Here is a 14,581-nt window from a genome sequence, read left to right as displayed (position 1 = left end):
CAAAAAAAATGGAGAACTGAGTTGATGAGCAGTTTGCGTGTCTGGGTTTGCTAGTGTGTTGTAAAAGTTTGGTCATCTTTCAGCTCCACTTGAGTGGCACTCTGTGAAGTACTACTTTAACGCTCTAGGAGGCGCCCTTTCATCCCCTCTGCCTGCCCTTATGGTTTATGGACTGTTTATTAAAAAGGAGCCATTTTCTATTGTTCACATCTCTTTCTCTATGGTTCTTCAGTCTCATTATCACATCCCCCCCCCCCCCCCCCCCCCCCCCCCCCCATCTTTCGCCGACGTTTGTATCATCTCACTATCTTTGGACAAATAAAGCTGAGTTTCTCCAGTTCAGCCCCTGCTGTCTCTTGCTTGTTGTTCCTTCCATCTGTCTCTCTTTTTAACATTCACTATTGGCTGCTGTCAAAAAAGGAGCACAAGCTCTCCTCACTGCACCCCTAGCTCATCCGATAATACCCGCTGCCACTAACAAGTGCACTGTCTCTGGCCATAACAGTAAAGGCAGACCTAAGTAGGCCTATTGGGGCCACACTGAAAATAAAAACAATTACGAGAAGAAAGAAGCAACATTTCTGAGAAAAGGATGTATTTTTCAAGAAAAAAAACCCTACTCTTCATCCTCATAGAATACTGTACGTGTAACATTACATAATTTTTTTTTTTACAAAATTACAATATTCTCTTTTTCAGTGATACTCATTTGATATAGATAATGCAAAAGCAATAAAACAACAATGCACTGCACTGCATCATGGTGAGAAGTGTTACTTTTTCTCATAAGGGCAACAGTTGTCAGCATGATGTTAACTACAATTATACTAAATCAGCACCTCTCTTGTTAATGTAAAAATCACCTATCTTTTCAATGGCTGTATTTTTTTTATATACCTTTCCATACTAGTGTGCCTAATGTTGTGGCCTGTGATTGAGCCCCTTACTTCTCTTTAAGTTCAGTGTGTTCAAAAGTCTCACATGCCATATATGATTAAGTTAACTAATATTAAAGCCAAAAGAGGTACAAAGATTCAGTATTACTGTAACATGCAGTGTACGTAAAATGATACATATAATACAACTTATTTTTTTATGTATGAAATTATACAACTAGAAACCAATTACAACGATGTCAATACACCTGCAGTGGGAGCCCTTTTGATTATTAGGCAGCCTTTTATTCTGTATTCACAGTACATTATGCAATAAAAGACAACCAGAGACCTTTTACTAGCTTACTGTAAACTGTACGAAACATGAGATGGTAGGTAAGTAACAAGGAAGAGGACTTTGGCGGAAGAGAGCTTTTGTATTTGCATGCAGAGGAAGCAAGATTAAGTATTTATTTTGTAATCTAATTCAGTAATAATTCAGATTAAACTGATGACAACCAGATCCAGGCCACACACACATTCTATTCCTGGTTGTGTGATAATAAACACTGTGATCAGATTATCTTGGGGCAATGACAACGTAACATAAAGGATATGACTGTTTCTACATCATCACATGATGTTTGGCATGTTTAATGCATGTAGCTACAGAAGCAAAGTTAATAGCGTACTTCTCGAGGCCACATCAGCTTTAATGAAAGCACATGAAAGAAAATTATGTTAGGGAATTAGGATTGTTAAAACGAAGTCATTTTGAAACACTACTTACTTTCTCTAACAGGGTAGATATTCACGTATGAAGTTCCTATTCGGTACAGGTGCACCCACATTCTGAATAACAATCAAGCAAGCCCAATTTTTCTCTCTGGAAGATACTCCAACCTTGACAGAACCAAAACCTTTGATATGAGTGCCTCAATTCTCCTTTGTAATTTAGGTTTGCATTTAAAATGGTACCTCAGAGTACTTTACGGTGATGTCACTCACTGCCCTTGGTATGTAGGAATATAGATATAGATGGATGGATGGATGGATAGATAGATTAGATAGATAGATAGATAGATAGATAGATAGATAATTTGTCACATTTACAAATCTAAATTATTAGTTTTCTTCAAATTTGAAATTTTAAGCATTCTGATAAAGGATGATTGAAGAGAAGATTACAGAAAAGTGCTCTTTATATTTTCTGGACATATTTACAAATGTATATATATTTTTTAATCACAGACTATGGCGTTCTCGGGACAACAACTAATGGACATCCAGCCGTGATGCCGAGCAGAAATCCTTACACTGCCATGGTGAGTGTATGTTTGTCTGTGTGTAATTATGAAATACTTCACTCGTTTATCTGTAGTTTTAACTGCAGACGAACAGAATGGCGTATCTGCTTCAAGTCAGCGAACATGCAAAATTATTTACTCGGTAATTCCCTACTTTACATATTGTCAGTGCTTGTTTTTCCGAGTAATGGTTTAGTGTTGAAAAAAAAGTTTTAAGTCAGATAAACACCGCTGTAAGACCTTCACTTTATGTGGCTTAACACAGGTATTGAATTCGCTAAGGAATTGCATAATGCTGGTTCCTTTTATTGGTTCTGTGACATTTGTGCATTTGGTTATGTCACACATTTATCCAGCTACTTTTTGCCTGGCAGAATTCGTAGCGCTCCTTCATAACAGACCCATTGGCCAATGAAAGAATTGGCTTATGCCAGCCATGCTCACTGTTGTTTGATTTAACTTATAGGGAAAAAAATAAACATACACAAACAACATAAGTGATGAAAAGATAGCTTCGTAATTTGTGTTGGACACTGGAAAACTTTGAAACGCTATCCTGAGCAGATGTTTACCCATCCGCGAAGACACCATTCCCTAATTTAACCATATTCCACCCTATAACGCAAGCACCCATGAAGATTAAATTCTGTTTTCACTCATGGAGGCAGCACTTCAGTACCAAGCAACCAAATTAAACTTTGTCAGCGGCGGCTCCCACGTTCAGGAACTAATGTATGGTTAAAAAAAAAAATGGGGAGAGTTTATCAAGCTGTTCATAAGATTATATCGTTTTGCAACACAAGAACGTTCTTACTATCCATCCATCCATTTTCTACCGCTTATACGAGGTCGGGTCACGGGGGCAGTAGCTTTTGCAGGGACGCCCAGACTTCCCTCTCCCCAGCCACTTCCTCCAGCTCTTCAAGGGGGATCCCGAGGCGTTCCCAGGCCAGCCGAGTGACGTAGTCTCTCCAGCGTGTCCTGGGTCGTCCACGGGGTCTCCTCCCGGTGGGACGTGCCCGGAACACCTCACCGGGGAGGCGTCCGGGAGGCATCCGAATCAGATGCCCCAGCCACCTTATCTGGCTACTCTCGATGTGGAGGAGCAACGGCTTTACGCTGAGATCCTCCCGGATGACCGAGCATAGGTGAGGGTAGGAACGTAGTTCGACCGGTAAATTGAGAGCTTCGCCTTTCGGCTTAGCTCCTTCTTTACCACAATGGACCGATACAAAGTCTGCATCACTGCAGACGCTGCACCTACATATATATATATATTATAGCCCAGAAGTGTTTTTCATTAAAAAAAAAATGTTTCCTGTAAATACGAATTTATTACTGCATTAGCGTAGGTTAGTGATTACTGCATTAGCGTAGTGACTGAATATGATATGTTCTGACTTAGGTTTAAATTTGGGGTATGTGGCCGCCGTTGGAGCGGAACTCTATCATGAGCCAATGACTTCCGGTACAGTGGACCCCCGCAAATTCGCGATTCAGTTCCTTTAAAAATTAAACTTCAAACCCCCACCCCTTACACTGGTGGTCCCCAACCATCGGACCATGGACCGGGACTGGTACTGGTCTGTGGGACATTTGGTACCAGGCCGCAGAGACAGACTGGACAAAAATCGTTTATTGGTCATCAGAGTGTAAAGGAAATGTTATCCTGAAAACCAAGCATCCAGCTGTGCCTCTAAACATATTCAAAGTGACCCAAATTATATTCTCACCTATTCTCAATATTGAACTAAAGTAAATTGAGGGCCCAATGACTGGATTTGCCTCGGGCCCCCGAATGACTAGCTACACCCCTGTCCAGAACTCGTTGTGCAACTGAATAAATGAAACGAAGGTCCTAAACAGAGGCAACCTGATCCGCTCAGGGTCGGCCCCCATTGTGTTCGCCGCCCGCTGGCACGCTGATTGTTTCTAGAAGGACTCCGAACACACTCCCGCCAACTGCATTCATTATTCAGCACACGTGCCGAGAGAGAGAGAGAGAGAAAGAGAGGGAGTGAGGATGGGAGGGAGGGTGAGCGAGCAAGAGAAGACAACAGCCCAATGCTCAAAACTGGCGCGTGCCACTGACTGTTAATGCTGGACAGAGAGCACAAAATCCCGGACCGGAGGAGTAAACACTTTTCTATCACGTTTTAGCGCATTAGTGAAGCAAAACAAGACAAAGGAGAAAGAAGAAGTCACAGCCAGTAGGTAAGTTTTACATCTGTCATTGAATCCCGGTCATTGTTTGCCTCTTATGTGTCCTACCCTCCGATCGAATGCCACCAAAGCCTGGAGTATAGCTATACTACAGTGAAAGTGCTTAAATATAAACATGAGAAGCTATTAATAAATAGCGCTAGACTATTAACTGAAAAACGGGTTTATATATCAAACAGAAGGAGCCTACAATAACACTGATTGGCTTCAAAGGGTGAAGGGCACTGGAAACTGCAGCTGTTGAGAGCAGGAGGAGGGCAGTGGGGCAATAGAAGCCTCACTGCAGTCTCTTCCTCAGTCTTTGTGCTCCTTTTTTTTTTTTCATATGAGCCTAACATTAAAATATGAAAAATCACAATCTTTTTGTGTGTGTGTTGCATTAAACAAAATAATCTGCCAATTTTTCATTTTTGTTTCCTAATTGAAAATGAACAATTGATTCACGAATCGCCTACAGTACTCCTCCGCCACATCACTTTAACCTACATTGGGAATGACCTTAACCCACTTTTCAAATCGCACTGAATAGACACAGTTACAGACAGACTAGTGGTGGCCGCATGTGACAGGGCGTCTTTTATGTGTGTAATTCAGTATCATCATGCAGGATGTATTTGTTGCATATTCATATCATCTGGGTTTGCATTGAGAAGTATTGTATGTCCAGTACCTGTTTATTATCATGGTGGTAAGCACCTCTGCCTCACAGTTCTAGGGTTCCGGGTTCAAATCTCGGATTCGACATTCCTGTGTAGAGTTGGCTTGTTCGCACCGTGTTTGCTTGAGTTTTCTCCAGGTACTCTTCCGCCACACCGAAAACATGCATGGTAGATTAATTGAACGCTAGAAAATGTCCTCAGGTGTGAATGATGGTTTGTCTATATGTGGCCTGCGATTGACTGGCTACTAGTTGAAGTTGTACACCACCTCTTGCCCAAAGTCATCTGGGAAAGGCTCCAGCTCACCACAACACTAATAAGGACAAGCACTATAGACAGTGGATGGATGGAAATTTTTCAGTGATGTAGTGAATGCACTGCATTAAACTGAGAGCTCTTTCTAATATATCGTGTAACTAAATAAGACAACTAAGGCTAATAAGTGCTCATAGTGGCAAAAATAACCCTGAAAAATGCTGAGTTGACCTCTCGATTATTATGATTAATTTGACTCTGCTGTGTAGTTTTCCGCATGATATTGACTTTTAAAAAAACAACAGTAATATTACACCATTACTGGACTAAGCATGTTTGTGAAAATGTTTAAAATTCATATACACGCAACAGGGCAAGCAAGCAATAGTTATTATCAAAATAAATGTTGCTTAATTTGGAAATCCGTCAATGCTGCACAGTTGTTCTTTTGCCGTCTCTTTCTTGTAGCAAAGAGTCCAATATTCTGGAAGCACAAGCGGTTTGGGTAATTAATAGCACACCCATCACAAACAATAAAAGCATTTTGTTCCTTAAAGGGATGTTTGAATGCATTCATATTAAAAAGATATATATATACATATAGGTACAATAACAGGAAACTAGTCAGGCTCGGTCCTCTCTATAATATGATAAGGAGTAACCTACACAAACTCATTATCCCAATGACAATGGTGCAATGGTGATAACGGTGCCTCCATAGTTTGTAGGTCGGTCTGTCAAAGTATTTTAAGTGAAACTGGTCTGTGGCGCAAGAAAGGTTGAGGACCACTGGCGTAAATAACGTGAGGCTACCGTGTTTAAATCGTCGCAACAAGTAGCATATCATGCACTGTCTTCAAAAAAGAAGCTTCTTTCAATGACCATACTGGATTAGTCTTTGCACCTTTCCAGAGGCTTGCAAGTACTTAATATACTTGGTATCCAAGTGACAAGCCATTGTACCCTTAAAGTTACAATGGTTTTGTGTTTTGAGGGTAGCTTCAAGTAAATTTCCCTTTCCACCCCTCTCTGCACCACCAAGTGAAAGAACACAGACAGCAGCAAAAATGTAATCAATGTTGTCTTCTTCCTTCCAAACCTCTCCCTCTTCCCAGAAAGATTCACACCGACATAATCATAGGTTGTACAACAGCTGTTTGGTTGATAGGGCTGAAGGTCAGGGGGTGAAACAGGGTTCTGAAGGGGAACGGATGAGAGGGGCGGACATAATGACAATAACATGTAAAGCTCCAAGGAGAAATAAAGGGCGGTCCTGGTGCAAGAAGGGTGTCGTCGCAGCAGTGAACTGCAAGGCGGGTGAGGGAAATAGGAGGGTGGGGGTGCGTGCTGTGGAGTATGCAAGAAGGAAGTCTGATCAGCCTCACACAGCTTCAAGTGTTGTTGACATTAACAGCTCTCTGGCCTTTCAGTGGCCCATCTGTTGATGTGCCGCCACTGGCCGCCTTCCAGGAAGGAATTGCATTCACAGTTTTAAGGGCATTGATGTTGCTTGATTGATACGCTTTGTGTTGGATTTTTACTATAACTCGACTCGGATGAGCTTGGCTCACAAAGTTAGTCAGCTGATCACAAGTTGAGAACATGAATAGGAGAAGAAAAAAATGGCTTACCAGAAAGCATGTGAGAACCCCTCAGGCAAAAGAGAAGCTTGAACATTATTTTCTTAGTGTTTTTGTTTTGTGTGTTTGAAAGAGCTGCTATTTTAAGTAGATCCTCAAAGAGTCATTGTCACGCTGTGTTCATTTTTATATATTTTTTCTGTGGATATATATATAGATTTCCTCAGCTGGTTCCTGTTCTAGGCTCTTGTCACATCATTGTAACATAGATGTCATATCGTGTCAGAGATCAAGAGGAACCACTACAATCATCATCTGTTTTTCAGGCAATTTACATTTCACAGTCTTGATTTTGTCACACTAAAACAACAATGTTCACACTCACTAGCCACTTTATTAGGTACACTTGCATTACCCAAAAAGATCTAATAAAGACAAGCCTGTCCTGGATTTGCAAACTCACCCCAAGATTTTTTCTGTTTCCTGTAGTTCAGTGGCTCAAGGTTGCTATAAACTTCTTAGATACGGCATTAAATGTGTTTTGCAAGTCAATTTCTGACTGCATTCTTTTCATATGTCGTGAAGTATTAGGTCTTGAAACGCAGTTGTTGATGCTCACTGAACTAAAGTCTAGCAAGATTTTATTGGCATCTCAAAGTGAGGAAGTGCGTAACAAAGGTTTGAAGTGTATTTTTTTCAGAGAATTCAGGTTAAATTCTGAATTGTATGACTTCAGAGCCATTGAAATGAAAACATTACACTGTAATGATAACATTTAATGATGTGGATTAGAGACACCTCCGTCATAGGCTTTTTTATTTTTTATACAGTATGAAAAGTCCCAAATGTTTAATACTGTCAATTTGAAATGGAAACAAATCTTGAAATACATCTCTAATTATCAAAAGAAAATCCTGCACCTTTATTTACCCCAAATAGAGAGGAATGAAAATCACACACAAAAAAAATTATATCCATTATCTTGCAGTCATGGAAAATTGTATTTGAGTTTATGGATAACCTTCATCTTGAACCACATTTTAGGACCAGAAAGACTTTTTATTATGCTAGTAAGCTTATCGACTTGGAAACAACAGTGAAAGTCTAAATGAAGCATGTAACAAGGTCATAAGTTTTGCATTCCATCGCAGAATCGTATTTTGTCCAGTGTTTTTGGTATTTATGATCCATTGAGGCAAAGAACAAGAGAGATGCAGGAAATCAAACAATGCAAGCTGAACACGTGATTGCCACCATTACACAATGCCCGCCACCCGCTATTGTCCACAGCATCCACCTGCTATTGGTGTGCTGTGCTGCACAATTCATTGATTTAACACAAAGCAAAGTGCAAACACAAGCATGCATGACATTGAACAAGCCAGAAAGAAAATACTGTACAGTGGAAGAGGATATAATTGGAAATATTTACAGATTTTTGTTTTTTTAAATCACTGAGCTCAAATCTCGTCCGTAAACAATAACAAACTTGAGTCTGACCTTTGACCTTTTGTTTTTGATGGTCATGTTTTCAAAAATTACGTGGAATATGGCAGGTTGTGGCTTAATAAAATGTGTCCCACTCAGTCCTCAGTGGGGCTGACACTATAAAAAATTGTTTAGCATTGATTATCCTATAGATGTTTCCTATTGCGTCGACCAATTTTTGTCGTCAATTTAAACGAGTTAGCTGATTTATTTATTTTTTGTTATTATTTTTTGATTTTTTTCACAGTCCTAGCAGCTTTTACTTAAAATGCTGACAGTTGTTTTTTTTTTACTGGTGAAGTGACAAAAGCTTGAATATTTTGCTTTCTTGTGAGTCATTGAATTAACATTTTCTTGTATAAACACTGTTTCTGAGAACTGCTGCACGTTTATCAAGAAAAATTAAGCTACCGTTTTTTTGAACAGCCCATTATTCCATTTCTGCAGTTTTTCCCCAATCCATTTTTGACATCTGGAAATAAAAGTTATCATTGAGATTTTGAGCTTTACTTTTTTTTTTAAACACTGCTTTTATTCTATACACAGCTGTAAATGTTGTATGTGAGTTTCCCACACGGGTTAGCTACATGTTAGGATTTATACTTGGGTTGAGGTTAAAAATAGGTCAGGCAACAGGGTCATAGGGTTAAGTATCAGCAGGTTGTCACTGTAATATGACCTCATCTGTGGTCATATAAGCAATACATACAGTATACCCGGTACATACAATAAACACACTGGTTCACCAATTTGAGGGTTGCTTTTGAAAATAAATCTTGTATTTTCTTCCAGAATATTCTCTCGAAAGTAAACGATGTCTAGTCTCTGTGAATGCAGCGGGCAGATGGAAGGACAATTCTATTTAAATAAAACAGGAATACCATAAATCTGCGGCTCAGACATGCTGGCTCGCAAACTGTTTTCTTCCTGTGTGAAGCCTCCTTCCTCTATCTAAATTTTGCAGGCTTATGAGCTAGTTTCCTGAAATAGACAGGTGATTAGCACAGTACTGCTCTCAGTGTATGCCACAGCAAAGTGACTTAATACAGTGAGCTAGCACTGCGAAGAAGTTTGAGTGTTAAACATGTTTTCCTGGGACTAAAAAAACGTCAAACAGTATGGATAGATTGGGATTGGGAGGTCCTTTCTAGAATCAGATCAAATTTATTTCCTGTCGAAGAAGAGCACTTTGTGGATGGATGCTAAGGTCAGATTCCAGTTTCAAATATCAGCAATCAAATGTCTGCATTGTTGTGAGCTTTCATTTCGCTCTTGACGTTACGTAAAACTAAAATACTCAAAGGGTTGTCTGCACGACATTGGTTGTAACTCAAAACAGCTACAAACTGACTGATCTGACGTCAAAAAACGACACCATTACCGTTTTCACGTCAACACTGAAAATGGTATTCTCGGTAATACACATGTATGTTATTTGTTTATAATAGTTAAAATTTACTAGCCCACCACCCATTGTAATGTTTATGCCAAAGCTGCCCTACATCAGCATTGGTTAAAACATAAAAAATAAAAGTTTATGAAATACCTAATACACAAGCATTTAAATGTTCTTTAACTGAAAAAAATGGAATTTAAAATATAATTGTGCTCTTATCTGTGAAATTTCAAACTGAAAAAAACTGAAAAAATCATATAGCATGTTCATATTCAAGATATCAAATTGTATTTATATACCTAGTTATATAATTACTTTTAACGGTGAATGTTATTGTTGCTTAATTCTTGACTTCTCAGAGTAGTAGTTAGCCGGCTCAAATTTATGTGGGGTAGAAAAAGGTAACTTCAATTTGAAATTTCTCCTTCCTTTTCAAAACGTCAGCTCACTGAAATAGAAAGTGTCTGCATTTCAGAACTTCACGATGCTGGATGGGCTCTGAGAAAAAAAAACATTATTCATTTTTTAACCACTGTGTGTCATAGCCAAAACAACTAAGGTGAAACATGCTGATTTTGCAGCACTTGAGCTTATAATGGCTCTCCAATTAAGTGTACTATGGCTTACTAATACGTCAAATTCTAGACTTACAAACGAAAGGTTATTGATCATTAGTTTCTTTGAAAGTTTGTGAACTTTCCATAAATACAGGACAAACTTAACTAGTAGTTTCTGTGCAACTGTTCACTAAAACTAAGACTACATCATGAATGACGGTGCACAAATCTTATATTATTTTCCGTGGTGTCTGAAATGTTGGCATTGACCACCTTGTCAGTAGTGGTAAGAGTAGCCTGTGGTGTGTTTTGGAAGGTGCATTAAGCTGTCTAAACATAGCCGCTATCCTGTTGTCACTGATCTACTCTTGCAGCATCAAGTAGTTCATTTAAGTCTAGGCTGATGTCAAGCAGCTAATTAGAGCTTAATGATTGCTACCAGTAGAATCAACATTGGTGATTGGGTTAAAGTGGCTGTCTGTGTTCACCTTACTTATTTATCTAAAGCAGTGAAAAGGCAATGGTGTGCTATTACAAATTTGGAAATAACTGGCCACCAAGCAAACATTATTTCCTTTAACACCCTACTCTCCAGGTCTTGATTTGAGTTTTTTTGCCACCAGTATTTAGCCCACAAGCCTCCTAACCTGGTAGCCTCAGTGTATATTTTCTGCACTTAGAATCAAGAGGGAAAAATGTTGTGGTAATAGTTTATAGACAAAATGTGCAACTTCCCAGAATCCCCGGAAGTTAGTAATCATTTGTGGTTCTTACTTTTCTATAGTGGGGAATTTCTGCATAGAACAAGTCAGTGAGATGTTTTGTTGAATACTAATCAGCAGAGACGGAAATCACCAAGTAACTTATGATATTATACTATTACGATGCTTTACCCAAACTCAATCAATCATGATACACAATATATTGGAAATCAAAACGTAGCTGATAACAACAAACAAATGAAAACATACACTTGTGAACCATGCTGTAAAGCAAGGCTGTTAAAATTGTAGTTATGGTTTCCCTCAGATGGTCCTTATGACTATGAAAGCATATTCAGTAAATGTATAATCGCCTCATCATATTATTATATACACAAATAACTGATGGGTAACTAGCTTTGAAATCCAAAGTTAATGAAAATAGCTTGTTCAACTATTCCGTTTATTCTAGAAAAGGGGTTTGGTAACAAAAAATGCTTGAAATATCTCAATATTAATTAAAATTGCAAATTGTCTTCACTTTTGAAGACAATTTGCAAATTTGGGATAGATTTTAACAACAAATATAAAGTAGACGCTCATAATTTGTTTTTAGTGGGACACATAAAATCAGATCTGGTCCTCGGGCCTTGAGTTTGACACCTACATGCATGCACTTAAATGTAATAATAATACCGTAAGTGCTGCCAGTGGAGGTATTCTATGAACAGTAGAATGTAATGATAAACGATTTTGTAAGTTGTTGTTTTTTTTTTAGTATTGACGATGCATGCTGTTTTCCATTGGACAGTGACATTATCGATTACATGTGTTGGTGTATTGATGCTGTACCCTAACCCGTCAATGGCCAGTATACTAATTATTGCCTATTAAGGAAGTTTCAAACACCAGTTTTGCTGTCATTCCTGAACCAGTGTACATTAATGGACATCCTAATCTCATAAATAATACAGACACAGTGTCACAGTGCAGGCTCGCAATGTTTCTTCCCAAGATAAATGATTATTTTCGCAGAGACATCTGGTCTCAAGCTGCAAAATGCATAGTAGACAATAATTCTGCTCAGGTCCAAGACATAATTTATATTATATGGCTGGTCCGAGTTATCCTAGACTGTGCTGTGTCCCAGTTATTCCTACACTTGTGTTCGGTGGGCGGGTCATTACTCTGGATCTCTGTCCAGTGACTATGTGACTACAGAACTCTCTGCTTGAAAAGAGCTCTGCATCTCTTCAAGTGTTCAAATGGAGCATTAGTATTCAGCATGGAAAGTCTCACTCTATGCTTGCATGTTGGAGCCTTTGTTGTTGTTTCTTCTGGGGGGTGTCTGAGTTGTGTTGAAAAAGAGAGAAAGAAAAAAAAACACAGTACGCCATGAGTTCAAACATGCAGTGCATTTCTCTGTCACACAACTGAAAAATCCAACCTAACTTATTTGTAGTCTGGTTTTGTAACCTCCGGCAGTGGCTAGCTGAAATTACTTTCATTGTTGTTCTTTTGGAGTGCTGCAATATGCATGGAGCTCAGTCAGACGGATGTACAATAGACACGCTGGTTCCTCTTATTGTATATTAATACTCCCCTGAGGTCTGTGTGGGATGCCACTGTTTCATCAAACCACAGTGTTTAATGTATGGGTCACCAACCATTTAATTTTCCATGCTTCTGTCAAGATTAACTCAAGTTTTATCTACAATGATTCATATTCTTCCAGGTGAATGTCAGTGTGAACCGTCGCACTCTAATATTTTATTGGAAATTTGTGGAAGCTGTTTTTGGTACCTAAGGGGTGGGAAATATTTTTCACTTCCAGGTATCCCAATACATTTGTCCAGATAATGTAAACAGTAGGTGCATTTCATAACTCTAATCATGAGGTTTCCTTTATTTTGGGGTGACCTGATAAATTTGAGCCTGACAGCTCATTGTTTGTGTATGTTGTGATGTAGCGCAGGTGGCCTTTTGTTTTTGGTTGCAATTCCGATGTTAGGGGGCCATATCCGTGGATACAAGTTAGCACAGGTTTCCTGTTTAGAGTACATGCGATCTGGAATAGGCTTTAATCCAATCTATGCTAAACCTTGAATAGCTTTTATTGTCCTTGTCATCCAACAAAAAATTATTCTTCTATGTCCCTATTCAAACACTTGAAGTCTGACTGCAATTTATAGTTTGAAACTGGCCTTGTATTGCCCGTGAATAATAAAGCTCATAATATATAAACAGTATATTTGAATCTAGCTCTACTTGCCCCTTTAAATGATTACTGGAAAAATGTGATAGGGAAGAAAGATTTGACTGCCAAAGGGACAGATGAGAACTCGAAAAGAACCCGACCAGCTTGTAAATGAACTGAGGTATCAAATTCAAGTCTCACCACTTAAAGGAAAACAAAACTTGCAGTTGCTGAAATGTTAAAGCAGTCAGTTGGTGTGTTTCTGATCAATCGTGACCAACTTCCTTGACACAAGACTACTTGGGGCGCTGCTCTGTATTGACCCGTTAGCCCTGACCCAGTTGCACAAACACACACATGAATTAAACATCACATGCTCGTGTTTTCATCTTTCACTGTATGGCTGCTCTCATGAGCAGATACTTGCACGTTTGAAATCCACTGACCATCAGCAGTGTGTTTAACAACCTATCCACGGATTGACTCTCTTGCAGATACAATAATTAGGTTACTGTCCTATTTTCTGATTATCTTATTTTTAGCCTGCCATCTCAGGAAAAGGTGCACTTCAAAGGCACGAGAGTGTAAGGATTTGGCTCCAATAGCACAGTTCACGTTTCTTAGTTGTTGTTTTTTTGTACTTGGGTTATTTTCAGAGAATTTAATGCAGGATTGGCAAGGAAGGATATTGTTTGTCATTCGCTAAACAATGCCTTGGTTTTTGGAGGGTTAATAAACACGACTGTTTGGACCACCAGGAACATTATTTTTTCCATTATACGACACTGGAATTGAAACTGGATTTTCAGAACAGTGAGAGAGGGGCGGGGGTGTGGTGGGGAGGTATTGGTGTGATTCTCCATTCCCATTCAAAATCTTTTTGTTCATTTTGCTCAATAGACAATCTAGGAATTGTAGTGAAATGTCCATCCTTAAACACAATCAGTAAGCGTTCAGCAGTGTTTTTAACAGATTTGGAGGCATATGGGAAATAATAGCAGCTAGGCTAACGATATTGGTAATTGCTGTTGTACATTCAAGGAAAGTGTTTCCATGTTGATCTAATGGTTGTGAGCAGCAGAGAAAGTTAACTGTGACTCTATATCTCTGGTTTCCCTTGCTGGGATCCTGTTACCAAACACACACAACACAAACACACATGGACTCGTGGAGGGAGCGTTGCCTATACAAATGTGACTCATATCCGTGTTTTACCCCTTGATTTTATACACCATGTTAAAGCCTCATGGAAAAACCCTGATTATTAAATACTTTCCCACATAACTCTCCTCCCGTCCTGCTTTAAAGCTTAAATGAAAGTTTAGAAGCTCTAAGAGAACGAT

At 39.0% G+C, this 14,581-nt stretch overlaps 1 protein-coding gene across 6 annotated transcripts in view; it reads left to right on the top strand.

The window, feature by feature from the left end:
* Positions 1–14,581, top strand: part of LOC133489834 (PALM2-AKAP2 fusion protein) — a 127,596-nt gene that overhangs the window by 93,285 nt on the left and 19,730 nt on the right. For all 6 annotated transcript variants that reach the window (XM_061798995.1, XM_061798992.1, XM_061798993.1 and 3 more), the window contains one exon: positions 2,127–2,200. In XM_061798995.1, coding sequence (XP_061654979.1) covers positions 2,127–2,200 — 74 coding nt within the window. The remainder of the gene's footprint in view (positions 1–2,126; positions 2,201–14,581) is intronic.

Source organism: Phyllopteryx taeniolatus, chromosome 15 (genome assembly GCF_024500385.1).
Source record: "Phyllopteryx taeniolatus isolate TA_2022b chromosome 15, UOR_Ptae_1.2, whole genome shotgun sequence".
NCBI lineage: Eukaryota > Metazoa > Chordata > Actinopteri > Syngnathiformes > Syngnathidae > Phyllopteryx > Phyllopteryx taeniolatus.
This window is presented reverse-complemented; position numbering and strand designations above follow the sequence as displayed.